Source organism: Protobothrops mucrosquamatus, unplaced genomic scaffold (assembly GCF_001527695.2).
Source record: "Protobothrops mucrosquamatus isolate PMUCROS unplaced genomic scaffold, P.Mucros_1.0 scaffold415, whole genome shotgun sequence".
Lineage (NCBI taxonomy): Eukaryota > Metazoa > Chordata > Lepidosauria > Squamata > Viperidae > Protobothrops > Protobothrops mucrosquamatus.
The window spans coordinates 743,014-756,198 of record NW_015386744.1 but is presented as its reverse complement, the minus strand read 5'-3'; the positions used below and the strand labels follow the sequence as shown (position 1 = coordinate 756,198).

The 13,185-nt window shown below is 41.8% G+C and overlaps 1 protein-coding gene across 3 annotated transcripts in view; it reads right to left on the bottom strand.

Annotated features, from left to right (window-relative positions):
• Positions 1-773: 773 nt before the first annotated feature.
• FGF7 (fibroblast growth factor 7) overlaps positions 774-13,185 on the bottom strand; it is a 33,513-nt gene continuing 21,101 nt past the window's right edge. For all 3 annotated transcript variants that reach the window (XM_015816216.1, XM_015816215.1, XM_015816217.1), the window contains exons 3-4: positions 3,034-3,137; positions 774-1,926 (exon numbers count right to left, since the gene is read on the bottom strand). In XM_015816216.1, the coding sequence (XP_015671702.1) occupies positions 1,732-1,926; positions 3,034-3,137 (299 nt within the window). In that variant the 3' untranslated portion in view covers positions 774-1,731. The remainder of the gene's footprint in view (positions 1,927-3,033; positions 3,138-13,185) is intronic.

Below are 13,185 nucleotides of genomic sequence, written 5' to 3'. Positions count from 1 at the left end.
CATCTTCTGAAGATATCTAATCACTCAACACTGGATTAGATAGGCCAGCAAATGTGTTACATTTGGGACTCTTTTCATTTGCTCTGGATGAAAACTGGCCCATATCCATTTGCTTGTTAATCTTCTTGGGAAAAAATACTTGGTGCCAATTGTGAAGCCAAGGGGAAGAAGCTGGTTTTCATTGGGACCAGTCCTGATGTATATATCTTCTGGACCTGACCGTGGTGGTTCCGTTCTTTGGAAGAAAAAAGCTTGCAGTTAATGTCACGACTGGTTTCTCCATCAGAGGATTTGGCCATTCTGAGCTGCTTCCATTAAATTCTTCTGAATTTGCCGTCTGAATAAGATAGCTTTATATTTGATCTGGATCCTAGTGGCAGGCGAGCTCTTTTTTTTTACTGACTTGACTTCTTGTGATGGGACAGCCACATCTCCTATCACTTTCAAAATATTAGCAGCAGCCTTAATTGGCAGGGAACATGGCATTGGCGTGTTGTTGTTGGTTTTTTTTTGCAAACGGGGGTTGTTCCATCTGAAACTTTCCTTGTAAGAATTGCTACAGGCTGTCATTTTTGTCTCTTATCCAGTGCAAATTGGCAGGAGTTTTGTGTACTAGACTTCATGTCTGGTCATAAGAGGAGAAAAGAAAGGGCCGCTAAGCCAGACTGTTTTGATACTCCTTTGGAATTAAAAGCATATGAAACAAATGCATCTTGATAATTTTTTTTTTATAAATAACATCAACTTAAATAACTTAAAACAATAAAGTTCAATTATAACTTAAAATAAAGTTTAATGCTGTAACCACAGAGAAGCATGAATATCGGTTGGAAAAAAAACAAACAAACTTAGAAGCCATATGCCCAAACAGGAATTATATAAAAAGATAGGTTATGTTACATAAAAACCCATATGATGTTGTCTGAATTTTTTACTTCATCGTTACATAAAAGGATATTTTGAGGAAAGTGAGATGAAATACATTTCCCTTATGAATATTATTTAATATTACGCTATTTTGTAACATCTTTCAGAGCAGCATTAGGCATTCTTACTGATAGATATGAATACATTGCAGTGCTGCAACTTTCATCGGTCATATTACCTTTATTTGTCTGAATACCACAGCGATCCAATTTCAATTTGCTTTAATACTTAATACCTTTATTATTATTATTATTTTTTCTCCTGGGAAGTATTTAATACTGTTTAGCCTTCACAATTCGTACCGACTTGATCATCTGAAGACTTAATCCAGCAGCCATCAAGTCCGTCATATTTTACATAACATTTTTCATCTGCTTTATTATTATTATAGCAGCCATGTTTAACGAAGCAGATAGGTTTATTTTAAATAAAAGAACGTCAGATAATCAAGTCATGAACAAAGGCGCAAAGGGGTAAATTTAATTTAAGAATCTGCAAGGCTACTCTTATGCTAACGTACGGATTGTACAACTCTTTACCATTTTTTACAACTTTTAGTTAACTAAATCTGAAGTAGTGTATATTTTCATTTATTTACTTATGTTTTTTTTTTTAAAGCCAGTCTCTTAAAAATAAAACATCATGCTCAAGTCCAGCTTGTTCAGTTTTTCAGTAGTATTCCAGCTTTTCCTCCTTTCAAACAGTCCCCTTTTCAAATGATATATATATATCTATATATATGTATGTATATATATGTATATATATATATATTGCTGGAACTGGTTGTCCATAGTTCATATAAGATTAGGATACTGCAAATGGGAGAAAATGCGAGGAAGTGTCTTCTTTGCTTGTTTTTTGGCCCCTTTTAGGAGCTCCATTCTGTTTTAACGCGATGTACATCTCTTTCCCTTTGTGCGTCCAGTTGGCAGAAGCGTAGGTGTTATAATGGTTTTCTTGAATGAGTTCGACGAAGTTGCAGTCTTCATTGCACACTTTCTGTTGTTTAAAGAAAAAGGAGGTGATCAGTTGGAACACCGAAATACCTGGCAGGGGTGTGTATTATTTCCCCCCCCCCAAATCGATTGTTCCTTGAAATAAGGTAGTCCTCAAGTTACGGACGCGATGAAGCCTACCCGTGAGGTTCGTGAGTCGTTAACATTCGTAAAATGGGTTGATTTTTTAACGACATTTTTATTTTGCAGCCGTCATTAAGCAAACGCTGTACTTGTAAGTGCAAATGCTGCCGTTGTTAAGCGAAGCCACGGCTCGCTGCGATACAGTTTTGCCGAAAACCAGAAATAAGAGCTGATTTTCAGCAGAGGCCACACGACGTGGTCACATCACTGCAAATGCGACTGTCGAGCACCTGAAGTGCTGGGGGGGGTGTTTGACTGTCAGAACCTCAGATCCAGGTCGCAAGTCCCCTTTTTCAGGTAGGTTACAATTTCAAACGGTCACTAAGCAAACAGTCGTAAGTCGAGGACTACCTATAGGCAGTACTATCTACTTAAAAGGTACCCACTGACTACGCAAAGGCCTTACACTTTTTTTTTTTTTAATCAGGACTGATAACATCAATAACATTCCTGACGTTGCCGAACAGCCGGGTCATCCCAAGCGGACAGGGTCAGTTGCATGGGCTGCTGGGAGTTGTAGTTCAGCATCTAATCTGCATTGGGGAGTGAGGCAGGATAAGGGTGGCCTAGCTGGTTAGGAGCCCAAAGCAAAACAGGCAAGTAAAGTAAATAAGAGCCCCCAAAGAACGCCCAAAACCGCCAAGAAACCACAGACTGCCAGCAGCTTCTTCCTCCTGTTGAGTTTTATTTGGCTTTTTCTTTATTTTTTTAAAATGTGGCTTCTGGGAGAATGAAGTCAAAACAGAGAAAACTCTGATCTCCAGTAAGTTTGCATTCCAAGGCAGCTGTCCGTAAATGAGAGCCATTCATAAAAGCCACCAGTCTGTATGCCATCTTCTAGCAACTCCCATGGATTAGGGCCAGTATAGTATAAAACACAGCTGATCAAAAAAAATTAAAATAATAAAAACCATTTTAAAACTATTTTTCATTCAATGCAAGCGGCTTCTAATAATTATGGCAGTACCTTTCCATAAAGCTTCCCAGACTTGTTCATCGCCAGAAAGTATTCACTTGCGACTCCTTTGATTGCCACTATTCCAACCGCCACCGTTCGTATTTCGAGAATGCCTGTAGGAAATAACAGCGAGGTCCATAACCAAGAAATTAAAAGACGCTTGCTCCTGGGGAGGAAAGCTATGGCAAATCTAGACAGCATACTAAAAAGCAGAGACATCACCCTGCCAACAAAAGTACGTATAGTCAAGGCCATGGTTTTCCCAGTTGCAATGCATGGCTGCGAAAGTTGGACCATAAGAAAGGCTGAGCGCCAAAGAATGGAGGCCTTTGAACTATGGTGCTGGAGAAGACTCCTGCGAGTCCCCTGGACTGCAAGGCGATCAAACTGGTCAGTCCTAGAGGAGATCAACCCTGACTGCTCTTTAGAAGGCCAGATCCTGAAGTTGAAACTCAAGTACTTTGGCCACCTAATGAGAAGGAAGGACTCCCTGGAGAAGGGCCTGATGCTGAGAAACATGGAGGGCAATAGAAGAAGGGGACGACAGAGAATGAGGTGGCTGGATGGAGTCACTGAAGCAGGAGGCGACGCGTGAGCTTAAATGGACTCCAGAAGATGGTAGAAGACAGGAAGACCTGGAGGAATGTTGTCCATGGGGTCGCGCTGGGTTGGACACGACTTCACAACTAACACCAACAATGATATAACATTGCAAAGCTGAGCCAAAGTTGCTTTTTCTAAAAAAGCAACTGGACTTTGTTGGGTTTTTTTGTGTTTTTTCCCCTTGAAAACGTTTCATTTCTCATCCAAGAAGCTTCTTCTTCTTTTTGGGCACTTGGTCTCTAAAAGGTTCGCCCTCACTGCTCTACAGTATTATATCCATAAATTGCACTAGTCTCCACATGAGTTTGCGAATGCAGACTCTCTAAATGTTTATGTGACTGTTCCATGATTTCATTTCCAAATTGAATCATTAGGGTTCCGTTATTTGTAAAACAAATAAAACATCTTCTGTGGTTAGAGTTAATGGTTCAGATGGAAACCGATGCACTTCTGTTGGAACACCAGGTTTTGAAACTGACAAGTATAGAGCTTAAATCAAGATTCGGAGAATTAAGGGTTTTTTTGTTTTGTTTTGTTTTTTTGTTCAACAAAGCTTACCTTGAAAGGGATATTTAAGAAATTTAGCAGAGGGGTGCTCTCTTCAAGAGCACTCACTTTAGAACTTGTAAATGATGGAAAACAGATCAGGGCAACCCCACAAGCAGATAAAAAGTTTATGGCCATTAAAAGCTGATAACCTCTGAAAATCAATCCGTGTCATGCAGAGACATGGTTTACTGCTGCTTTTATTATTATTTTTTTTTAAAAGGTCCATTTAAGATACAATTAGGAAGCTCTAACTTTAACTTTTTTGTTCCCTGGACTGAGATTCCTCAACCACCAGGGAAATGGGCCTGCAGAAGAAAGTAGTACAAGCAATCCAGATCTAATTCTGCTAGATGGGATTTTGGAATGAAGATGGGGTTGGAGTTTTAGACAGGGGGAAAGATCACGCCTTATGGTAATTCACGTTCGCTTAATCATAATTTACCCACAATATGCTAAGCCAGTGATGGTGAACCTTTTAGAGACCAAGTGCCCAAACTGCAACCCAAAACCCACTTATGGATCGTCGGGTGCCGGGTGGGTGTGGCCCATTGGCTGGGTGTGGCCCATTGGGTGGGCGTGGCTGCGGTAGTAACGGCAGATTGAGTGGGACTAAAAAGTTCAATCAATCAATTCCAACTTTGCAAGATCTTTTTTTTTCACGTGAGAAGTTGAAATTGATTGATTGAACCTTTTTTTTTTTTTTGCACACGGCGGCGGAGGCCTAAAGCGAAAAGCTTTTATAAAACCCAGCTGAAGGCCTAGGACTGGGGCGACGGCACGCGTGCCCACAGAGAGGGCTCTGAGTGCCGCCTCTGGCACCCGTGCCCTAGGTTCGCCACCACTGTGCTAAGCCATGTTTTGTCAATTATAATGGGTGACTTCACACAACAGGTAAACCCAAGGACATTCAGATTGACTTTATGGCATAGTTTGATGTGGAAACGTTGCCATTTAATGGTTTTTCATAAATTGGTGTTTTCCTATCAGTATGAAAAGGTTTCCTATGCTAGAATTGCAGTGGATTTTTCTATTCTCACCGTGCCTTGTCCATGTTAGCAGTTTTGACAATGGCTACGCAAAAAAGGAAAGGACTATTTGTTTAAAAATACTTCCTTCTTATTTTGGACATGACTTAAAATAAGTCTTATAAGTAGAGAAAAACCTTCAAAGGTACACGGGAAAAAGGTTGAGAAAGTAGGCAGACGATCCCATGGGCAACGTTCCTCCAGGCCTTCCTGTCCTCTACCATCTTCTGGAGTCCATTTAAGCTCACGCCTCCTGCTTCAGTGACTCCATCCAGCCACCTCCTTCTCTGTCGTCCCCTTCTTCTGTTGCCCTCCATCTTTCCCAGCATTGGGCTCTTCTCCAGTGAGTCCTTCCTTCTCATTAGGTGGCCAAAGGACTTGAATAAATATCAGTAGCTTTCTTTAAAAATTAAATTTTAAAAAATATGCCATGGTGCTTTCTTTTCCTTAAAGTACAGCTGTGCAGTTGTTCTGAAGTTTAGGAAAAAGCTCATAAAGTGAAAGATTAAATGAACAACTGAATAGCTAATTAGCTATATGAGTTTCTTTCTGTCTCTGGAACCGGTAGCTGTTGCTGTCAAAGTTCACAGCAATGGCCAGCTTGACCTTGAAAATAATGACTCCGGCTATTCCATTTCTTGATTTATGAGCCGTTCTCCTTACAAGTAAATTCACAAATGGTATATTTGAATAGGAAATGATATTTGCTCCCCCCCCCCAAATGATATAAATGATAGCTAAGTTCAAGAGAATTAGTGAGAGTTTCATAATATCAGGCATTGCTCAGATGCCAAAGAACTATGCTAGCATTCATACATTTCTCAATAGTATAAATATTTGCATATATACATACATATGAGTATGCATATTGCATATGCTAAGCAATTTATATATAGCATCCTGGGGAGGGCGGTCTTTAGATTTTTTAAAACCACTTGAGGCAGCGCAAATCTTAAATGCAAGGTGAAGCTCTTTGAAACTTGGTGATGACTTATCAGATAAGCATTTGAATAAATACGAATAATGAATAAGGATGTTAATGTTTAATGAAAGATGCTTAAGTGATCGTCTTGTTCCATGATTCATTTTCAGGATGCTATTCATTCAGGGTTAAGAGTTTTTAAAAAGTGTACATGTGGCCTTAATTTCAATATTTAGATAAGAATCTAAGCATACCAAAGGAGTATTCTAAGTAGAAATCTTCGGAGATTATAACGATGCCATTATTCTTTGAATATAAAATATTTCTAAGTGTAGTCAAGTTTAGTTTCTTTTTAGTCTAATGTTGTACCTTAAGTATTTTACCAAAGATTTGATGTTTGCAATATACCTTTTGCAGAGCTAAAGTAGAAACAAGGGATCTTTGGTGCTCTCTGAGCTTGGTTTTTTTTTTTTTTTTTGCAGACGTTTCATTACCCAAACTAGGTAACAACATCAGTGCTAATAAGGAATGGGGTTTGCTCTCAGCTTATATTTTAGTGGCTTGTCCTGGTTGCATTAGAACAGTGGTGGCGAACCTATGGCACGCGTGCCAGAGGTGGCACTTGGAGCCCTCTCTGTGGGCACGTGTGCCCCAGCCCCGCCTCCCCCCACAGCCCCCTCCTCACCAGCAGCCCCCCTGGATGAAGTCGCCCCCGGGCACGGCCCGCATGGAGCAGCGCAGCCAAGCACATGGCAGCAGGGACAAAACTCCACCCTTGCGCCCCGTTGCATGTAGATGGTGCTGTGGGGCGCGGGCGGAGGGGATGGCTGCCATGACGCTGCTGGGCCGCTTGGGCGATCTGCTACAGCGGGCTGTGGAGGTAGTGGGTGATCCTGCGGGCAGGTGGGGCGGGGGCGTAGTGGGGGCAGGGTGGGGGGACGGAGCGGGGGCAGGGGCAGAGCGGGCGGGATGGTTTTTGGGCTCTCGGTCTCTAAAAGGTTCGCTATCACTGCATTAGAATATTAACTGAGATCAAACCCCACTCTTCACTAGCACTGACGATGTTACTTAGTTTGGATAATGAAACTTCTTCAAGAAAACATCCAAGCTCAGAGAGCACCAAGGACCCTTCATTTCAACCCTGAGTTACAAATATTCTCCTTTATTGGTAAAGTAGACACCGCCTGGCAAAAAGGGCCCTGTTGTTGAGGTATTCCAATATATATTTTACTGATTTCCACACAGACACAGACATTCGTACACAAAATACATTTGGCAAATCTCTCCTTGAAGGGAAAGGCTATTGTGGATATACAGTGCCTATAACTATCTTAGAGGTCCCTTGGAAACTATCCTAACGTAGGTCTGGCAATCATTTCATTCTATTCCGCATAACATTTCTAAAAAGTAATATGATACAACAGTGGTGGCGAACCTATGGCCCGGGTGCCAGAGGCGGCACTCAGAGCCCTCTCTATGGGCACGCCCGCCGTTGCCCCAGTCCTAGGCCTTCAGCTGGGTTTTATAAAACCTTTTCGCTTTAGGCCTCCGCCGCCGTGTGCAAAAAAAAAAGATTCAATCAGTCAGTCAATTTCAACTTCTCGCGGGGGAAAAAAAAAGATCTCTCAAAGTTGGAATTGAATGATTGAACTTTTTAGTCCCACCCAGTCTGTCGTTACTACCGCAGCCACGCCCACCCAATGGGCCACGCCCACCCAATGGGCCACACCCACCCGGCACCCGACGATCCATAAGTGGGTTTTGGGTTGCAGTTTGGGCACTCGGTCTCTAAAAGGTTCGCCATCATTGGCCTAAAGCGAAAAGGTTTTATAAAACCCAGCTGAAGGCCTAGGACTGGGGCGACGGCGCGCGTGCCCACAGAGAGGGCTCTGAGTGCCGCCTCTGGCACCCGTGCCATAGGTTCGCCACCACTGACCTAGAAGCTAACACCAATGTAACTGACATCCCTGAATATTGTACTAACCAAGGACGGTGAAGAAGTTAGAAAACCTCTCCGTATGACCTTAGCAGGCACCAATCTCCTTTTCCTCCTTTCCAGATCAACCACTGAGAGGCGGGACTTGGAGAACAGCTGTTCTCCAAACCCCAAACGCAGCAGAAAATAGTTTATTAAATTACACGTAGACTAATGCCGAGAACACAAGCAACAATTTTCCCCAGCCTGGCAGCATCTGTTTCCAGCTGTCAGGAGCTGTATGCCATTTCCTCGTGTCTCTGATTTTCTAACCACTTTGATTTCACTGGCACGGACTTGAAGAGAGGGGATCACATGTGGCGGCGACCTTGGATAACAGCAGCTTTCATCACCTTAAAACTGAGAGAAACCCACAAGTTGGCTTTGCCTCCCTAATTTTTTTTTCCCTGCGAGCTCCTTGAACGTTTCCTCTGCCTGACATAGAAGGGCAGCAATAGGAAAGGTTTTGAAATGGGTAATGGCCAGGAGCACGTTTGTAAGTAGGCAGAATATGTAATTGGAAGATGACAAAATCAATTTTTGCTAATGACCTTCTGCAGAACAGACTCTGCCTTTCCCATAGAAATAGTAGCAACAGCACTTAGACTTATATAACAGAATATCTAAGAAAGTGGTGGCGAACCTATGGCACGGGTGCCAGAGGCGGCACTCAGAGCCCTCTCTGTGGGCACGCGCACCGTCGCCCCAGTCCTAGGCCTTCAGCTGGGTTTTATAAAACCTTTTCGCTTTAGGCCTCTGCCGCTTCCATGTGCAAAAAAACAAAACAAAAAAAGGTTCAATCAATCAATTTCAACTTCTCGCGGGAAAAAAAAGATCTTGCAAAGTTGGAATTGATTGATTGAACTTTTTAGTCCCACCCAGTCTGCCGTTACCACCACGGCCATGCCCACCCAATGGGCCACGCCCACCCAATGGGCCACGCCCACCCAATGGGCCACGCCCACCCGGCACTCGACGATGCATAAGTGGGTTTTGGGTTGCAGTTTGGGCACTCGGTCTCTAAAAGGTTCACCATCACTGATCTAAGACATCCTTATGTACAAAGCTGGTTATCAAGTAACAGAATAACAGAGTTGGAAGGGACCTTGGAGGTCTTCTAGTCCAACCCCCTGCTCAGGCAAGAAACCCTATACCATTTCAGACAAATGGTTGTACAGTCTCTTCTTAAAAACCTCCAGTTTTGAAGCACCCACCATTTCTGGAGGCAAGTCGTTCCACTGGTTGATTGTCCTCACTGTCAGGAAATTTCTCCTTAGTTCTAGGTTGCTTCTCTCCTTGATTAGTTTCCCTCCTTTGTGAAGATCTTACTCATAATCTTCAGTGTGACAGCAACGAAAAGGTTATACTAATCCTGCAGCTTTTGTGGCTGTTAAGGTTTTATTTTTATTTTTTAAATGAAAATATTGAAAAAAGTACATGCAGCAAAGTACGTTTTAGTGCTGCATAAAGCCTGATTCTTGCATCCTGATGCAGGTTATTGTCAGCAACACATCAAGAGTTATGCCTGGCTTTTCGGACACTTCTAAGCTTCAACAAATCTGAAGGGAAAAACTCAGTGATGTGTGGGGTATGTACATAACTTCTTACGATCACTTTAAAAAGCATGTTTTTCCCAACATTCAGTGACATTTTCTTAATCTTTGGCTTCGCAGCCTCTTCCAGGTTTTTCTTAAAAGATAAATTGACTTGATTAGGCTTGGTCAATTATTTTGCCCTGCTTCCTGCTTTGTCACAAGAGCTATAGCTTCTCATTTTCTTCCTTATTTCATTTAGAGGTTTTTAAAAAAGAGGGCTTTATATCAGGATATTATTGAACGGCCATAACCAGCGTTGAGGGGTCTTTGGTCCTCTCTGAGCTCGGTTGTTGTCTTGCGGATGTTTCATTACCCAAACTACGTAACATCATCAGTGCGTTGATGATGTGGAAGATGATGATTGCACTGATGTCTGCAATGAAGGGTCTGCAAGAAAACAACCAAGCTCAGAAAGCACCAAGGACCCCCTCATTTCAACCATGAGCCTCTAATGTTCTCCTTTATTGATGCCCAGCATTCCTTATCACTGGTCTGGTTGGGTAGAGCCCTTGAGAATGTCAGTCAACAAAGTTTGGGCGGCCATGTGTTCCCAAGTCTGACATAAAACTGTTATTGAGACCACAGCTTATAAATTCAGTGTTTTTCAACCTTGGGCACTTTAAGCTTTATGGACTTCAACTCCCAGAATTCCCTATCCAGCCACACTGGCTGGGGAATTCTGGAAGTTGAAGTTCACACTACTTTAAGTTCCCAAGGTTGAGAAACACTGTTATAAATAAACACATACGAAAAAACAGCAGAGTCCTAGAAACGTGGCACGACGTTAAAAAGTAGTGCTTAGTTCAGATCGGAGCTTAGTACCGTTTTGCTAAAATAAAAGTGATATCTGGGGTTGTAACCAATTAAAAGCTCTGCAGATACCTCCGAATTCTGGCTTTACCACTCTGGATTATGTTCAGTACTAGCCTATCTATATCTGCTTGGAGCTGAACACTAAGACATCATAAATATGTAGAGGGAGGCTGCAAATTCCTCTGGAAGCTACAAGGGATTTACATTCTTTTGAAAACAATGTATGTTAACTTTATTTCCAAATCAAAATTTGCCAAAACCTACTTAACATTGGCCAGCTGCTGTAAATAACATTTAAAGCGAACAAGAGAGAAAATTCTTGCTTGTTATTTAGAAGTATGTGGGGCAAAAAAAAATAGGGTTAAAACATATGGAAGCCTGGCGGTTATAAGGCGGGTGAGAGATGGATTGCATGCCCTTAGATGTCATCCTGAAGATAGACGGCTAATCAGCAATTGGTGAGAGTAATTTTAAGCTGAAAAATGGAAAGAGTTGAGTAGCTTCTTAGAACTCACTTTTTGGGAGGGATTTGGATGAAATAACAACTACAGTATAGTGAGAAAATCCCAAATGCTGCCTCTGAGGTATTTCTCATCACAACTTGAAAATATTAACAAACTACAAACATCAGAAGTAGAATAGAATAGAATAGAATAGAATAGAATAGAATAGAATAGAATAGAATGGGAATAGGAAATAGAATAGAATAGAATAGAATAGAATAGAATAGAATAGAATAGAATAGAATAGAATAGAATAACGAAATAATAAACTAGACTAGACTAGACTAGAACAGAACAGAACAGAATACTTTATTTGGCCAAGTGTGATTAGCACACAAGGAATTTGTGTCCGGTGCAGAAGCGTTCAGTGTACATGCAAAATTGCTCTGAAATACTATTGCTAAATAACATTTTATGAATTTACAATTTATGAAATTAATTTCCTACTTGCCATGGTGAGAGCAAGTTCTATATGCCTCTACTGGAACCACTTGGCTTCTAAAGGGTTCTCAGTGTGCTGGGCTGTTCTACATGTCGTATTTGTATGGTTCCTGGTTGTGGGTGCAATAATTAACAACTAAAATCTACACACAACAAGGAGTCATATAAATATAACCTGTAGAACAGCCCAGTGCACATATTTTGGACAGAGACAAGTTCCCTGATGATGGGATCCAGCACAAGCCCTAAAGCAGTGGCTCCCAAACTTTTCTCTACCCCGCACCCCTAGAATGCTTCTGATATATTCTCGCACCCCTTACAAAAGTTTGAAATAATGGCAACGAATTATGCATATACACTATAATTTTGAAAACCCAAGTTTTCGCACCTCCTGGAGTGTTGTCACGCACCCTCGGTTAGGAACCCCTGCCCTAACCCTAACCCCTCCATGGAAGAATAAATCTTTGGTCCCAACTCAGACTGGATCTTGGAAAATTATCCTGGGACATATAGATCTACCTTGATTCCCTAATCTCTTAAGTTTTCTATAGCTATGCAATACATGTTAGAGATCCATGCATTATGTTTATAGTATATTCTATGATTAAATATTTTATTGCAGTGATTAAACTCACTAGGTATCAACCTTTCATTTTCAACACATAATTTCAACTATCACGTAAAGCAGTAGGTAATGATTGTAAATTCTCCTAAAGTGGTGGGATCCCTCCCGACATATGCATTTTTGTGGGGATTTGAAAATACATAATGTCAAGCGCTGGAGAAATCGGGAAGATTCGGGCAGTTCAAATGAGTATAAAGATTTATTGCAAGCTTAAACTCTCTACAAAAATCTGAGCTATTAACAGTCCAGGGAAACGAGAGGGAATAAGACGGCATTCAAGGTGGGCTGGACTTAGATCTCTTGCGGGCACGCAGGGACTCATGACTTATGACCCGTTTGACCCCTCCCTCGGGCTCCGCCTGGTCATCTCCCTACATATATGCTTCAATGGGATGTGGGGAAGGGAGAAAATAATAACAAAATTCCTAAAGCGTTCTACTGGGAGTAGTATAGAGTTACATAACTTAGTTTGCACGGCTTGGGCTCTTGCAAAAATAAATAAATAAAGTTTCGAGTTACTTTGGCCCCATCCTTCGTTCCTTCAGGATCTTTGCCTTTTGTTTGATATCTAATCGCATTGCTTTGCAAAATAGAGGCAGAGGAACAGAAAGTAAACAACACTAATTGTCGCAGCCTAGCAATTACTACATTTTTCTAAAGTCAGAACTTCCAAGTTTCATCTTTCTTTCCAATTTGCATACAAATGGCTGCCCGGGGGGCACAACTCAGCCTCTTAATAACAGTCGAGGTTGCATTTGCAAAGGCAAGAAAGAGAGTGGACTCCCCATGATGGGGAGAAATAAGGAGCCTGCTCTAAATGGAAGCCTACGTAGCCCCAGTGTTGGCTGGCTGACTCGGAGCCATCACTAGAGTGTCAGTTTTCCTCCATATGATGTTCTTCAGATGTGTTGGAGAAGGCGACTCTTACAATTCCCAGTCTGCGTGCTGTAGGTATAGCGTATCAAGTATGATCTTCAGCTGGCACCAGCCTTCAATAGATTGTAACGAGCTTTCTGACTAACACAGACCACCAACCACTTTGGCAAAATAATATATGACTTTTTTCCTGTGATCGCAGAATGAGGAAGCGTTGGAGAATGCATCTCCTGG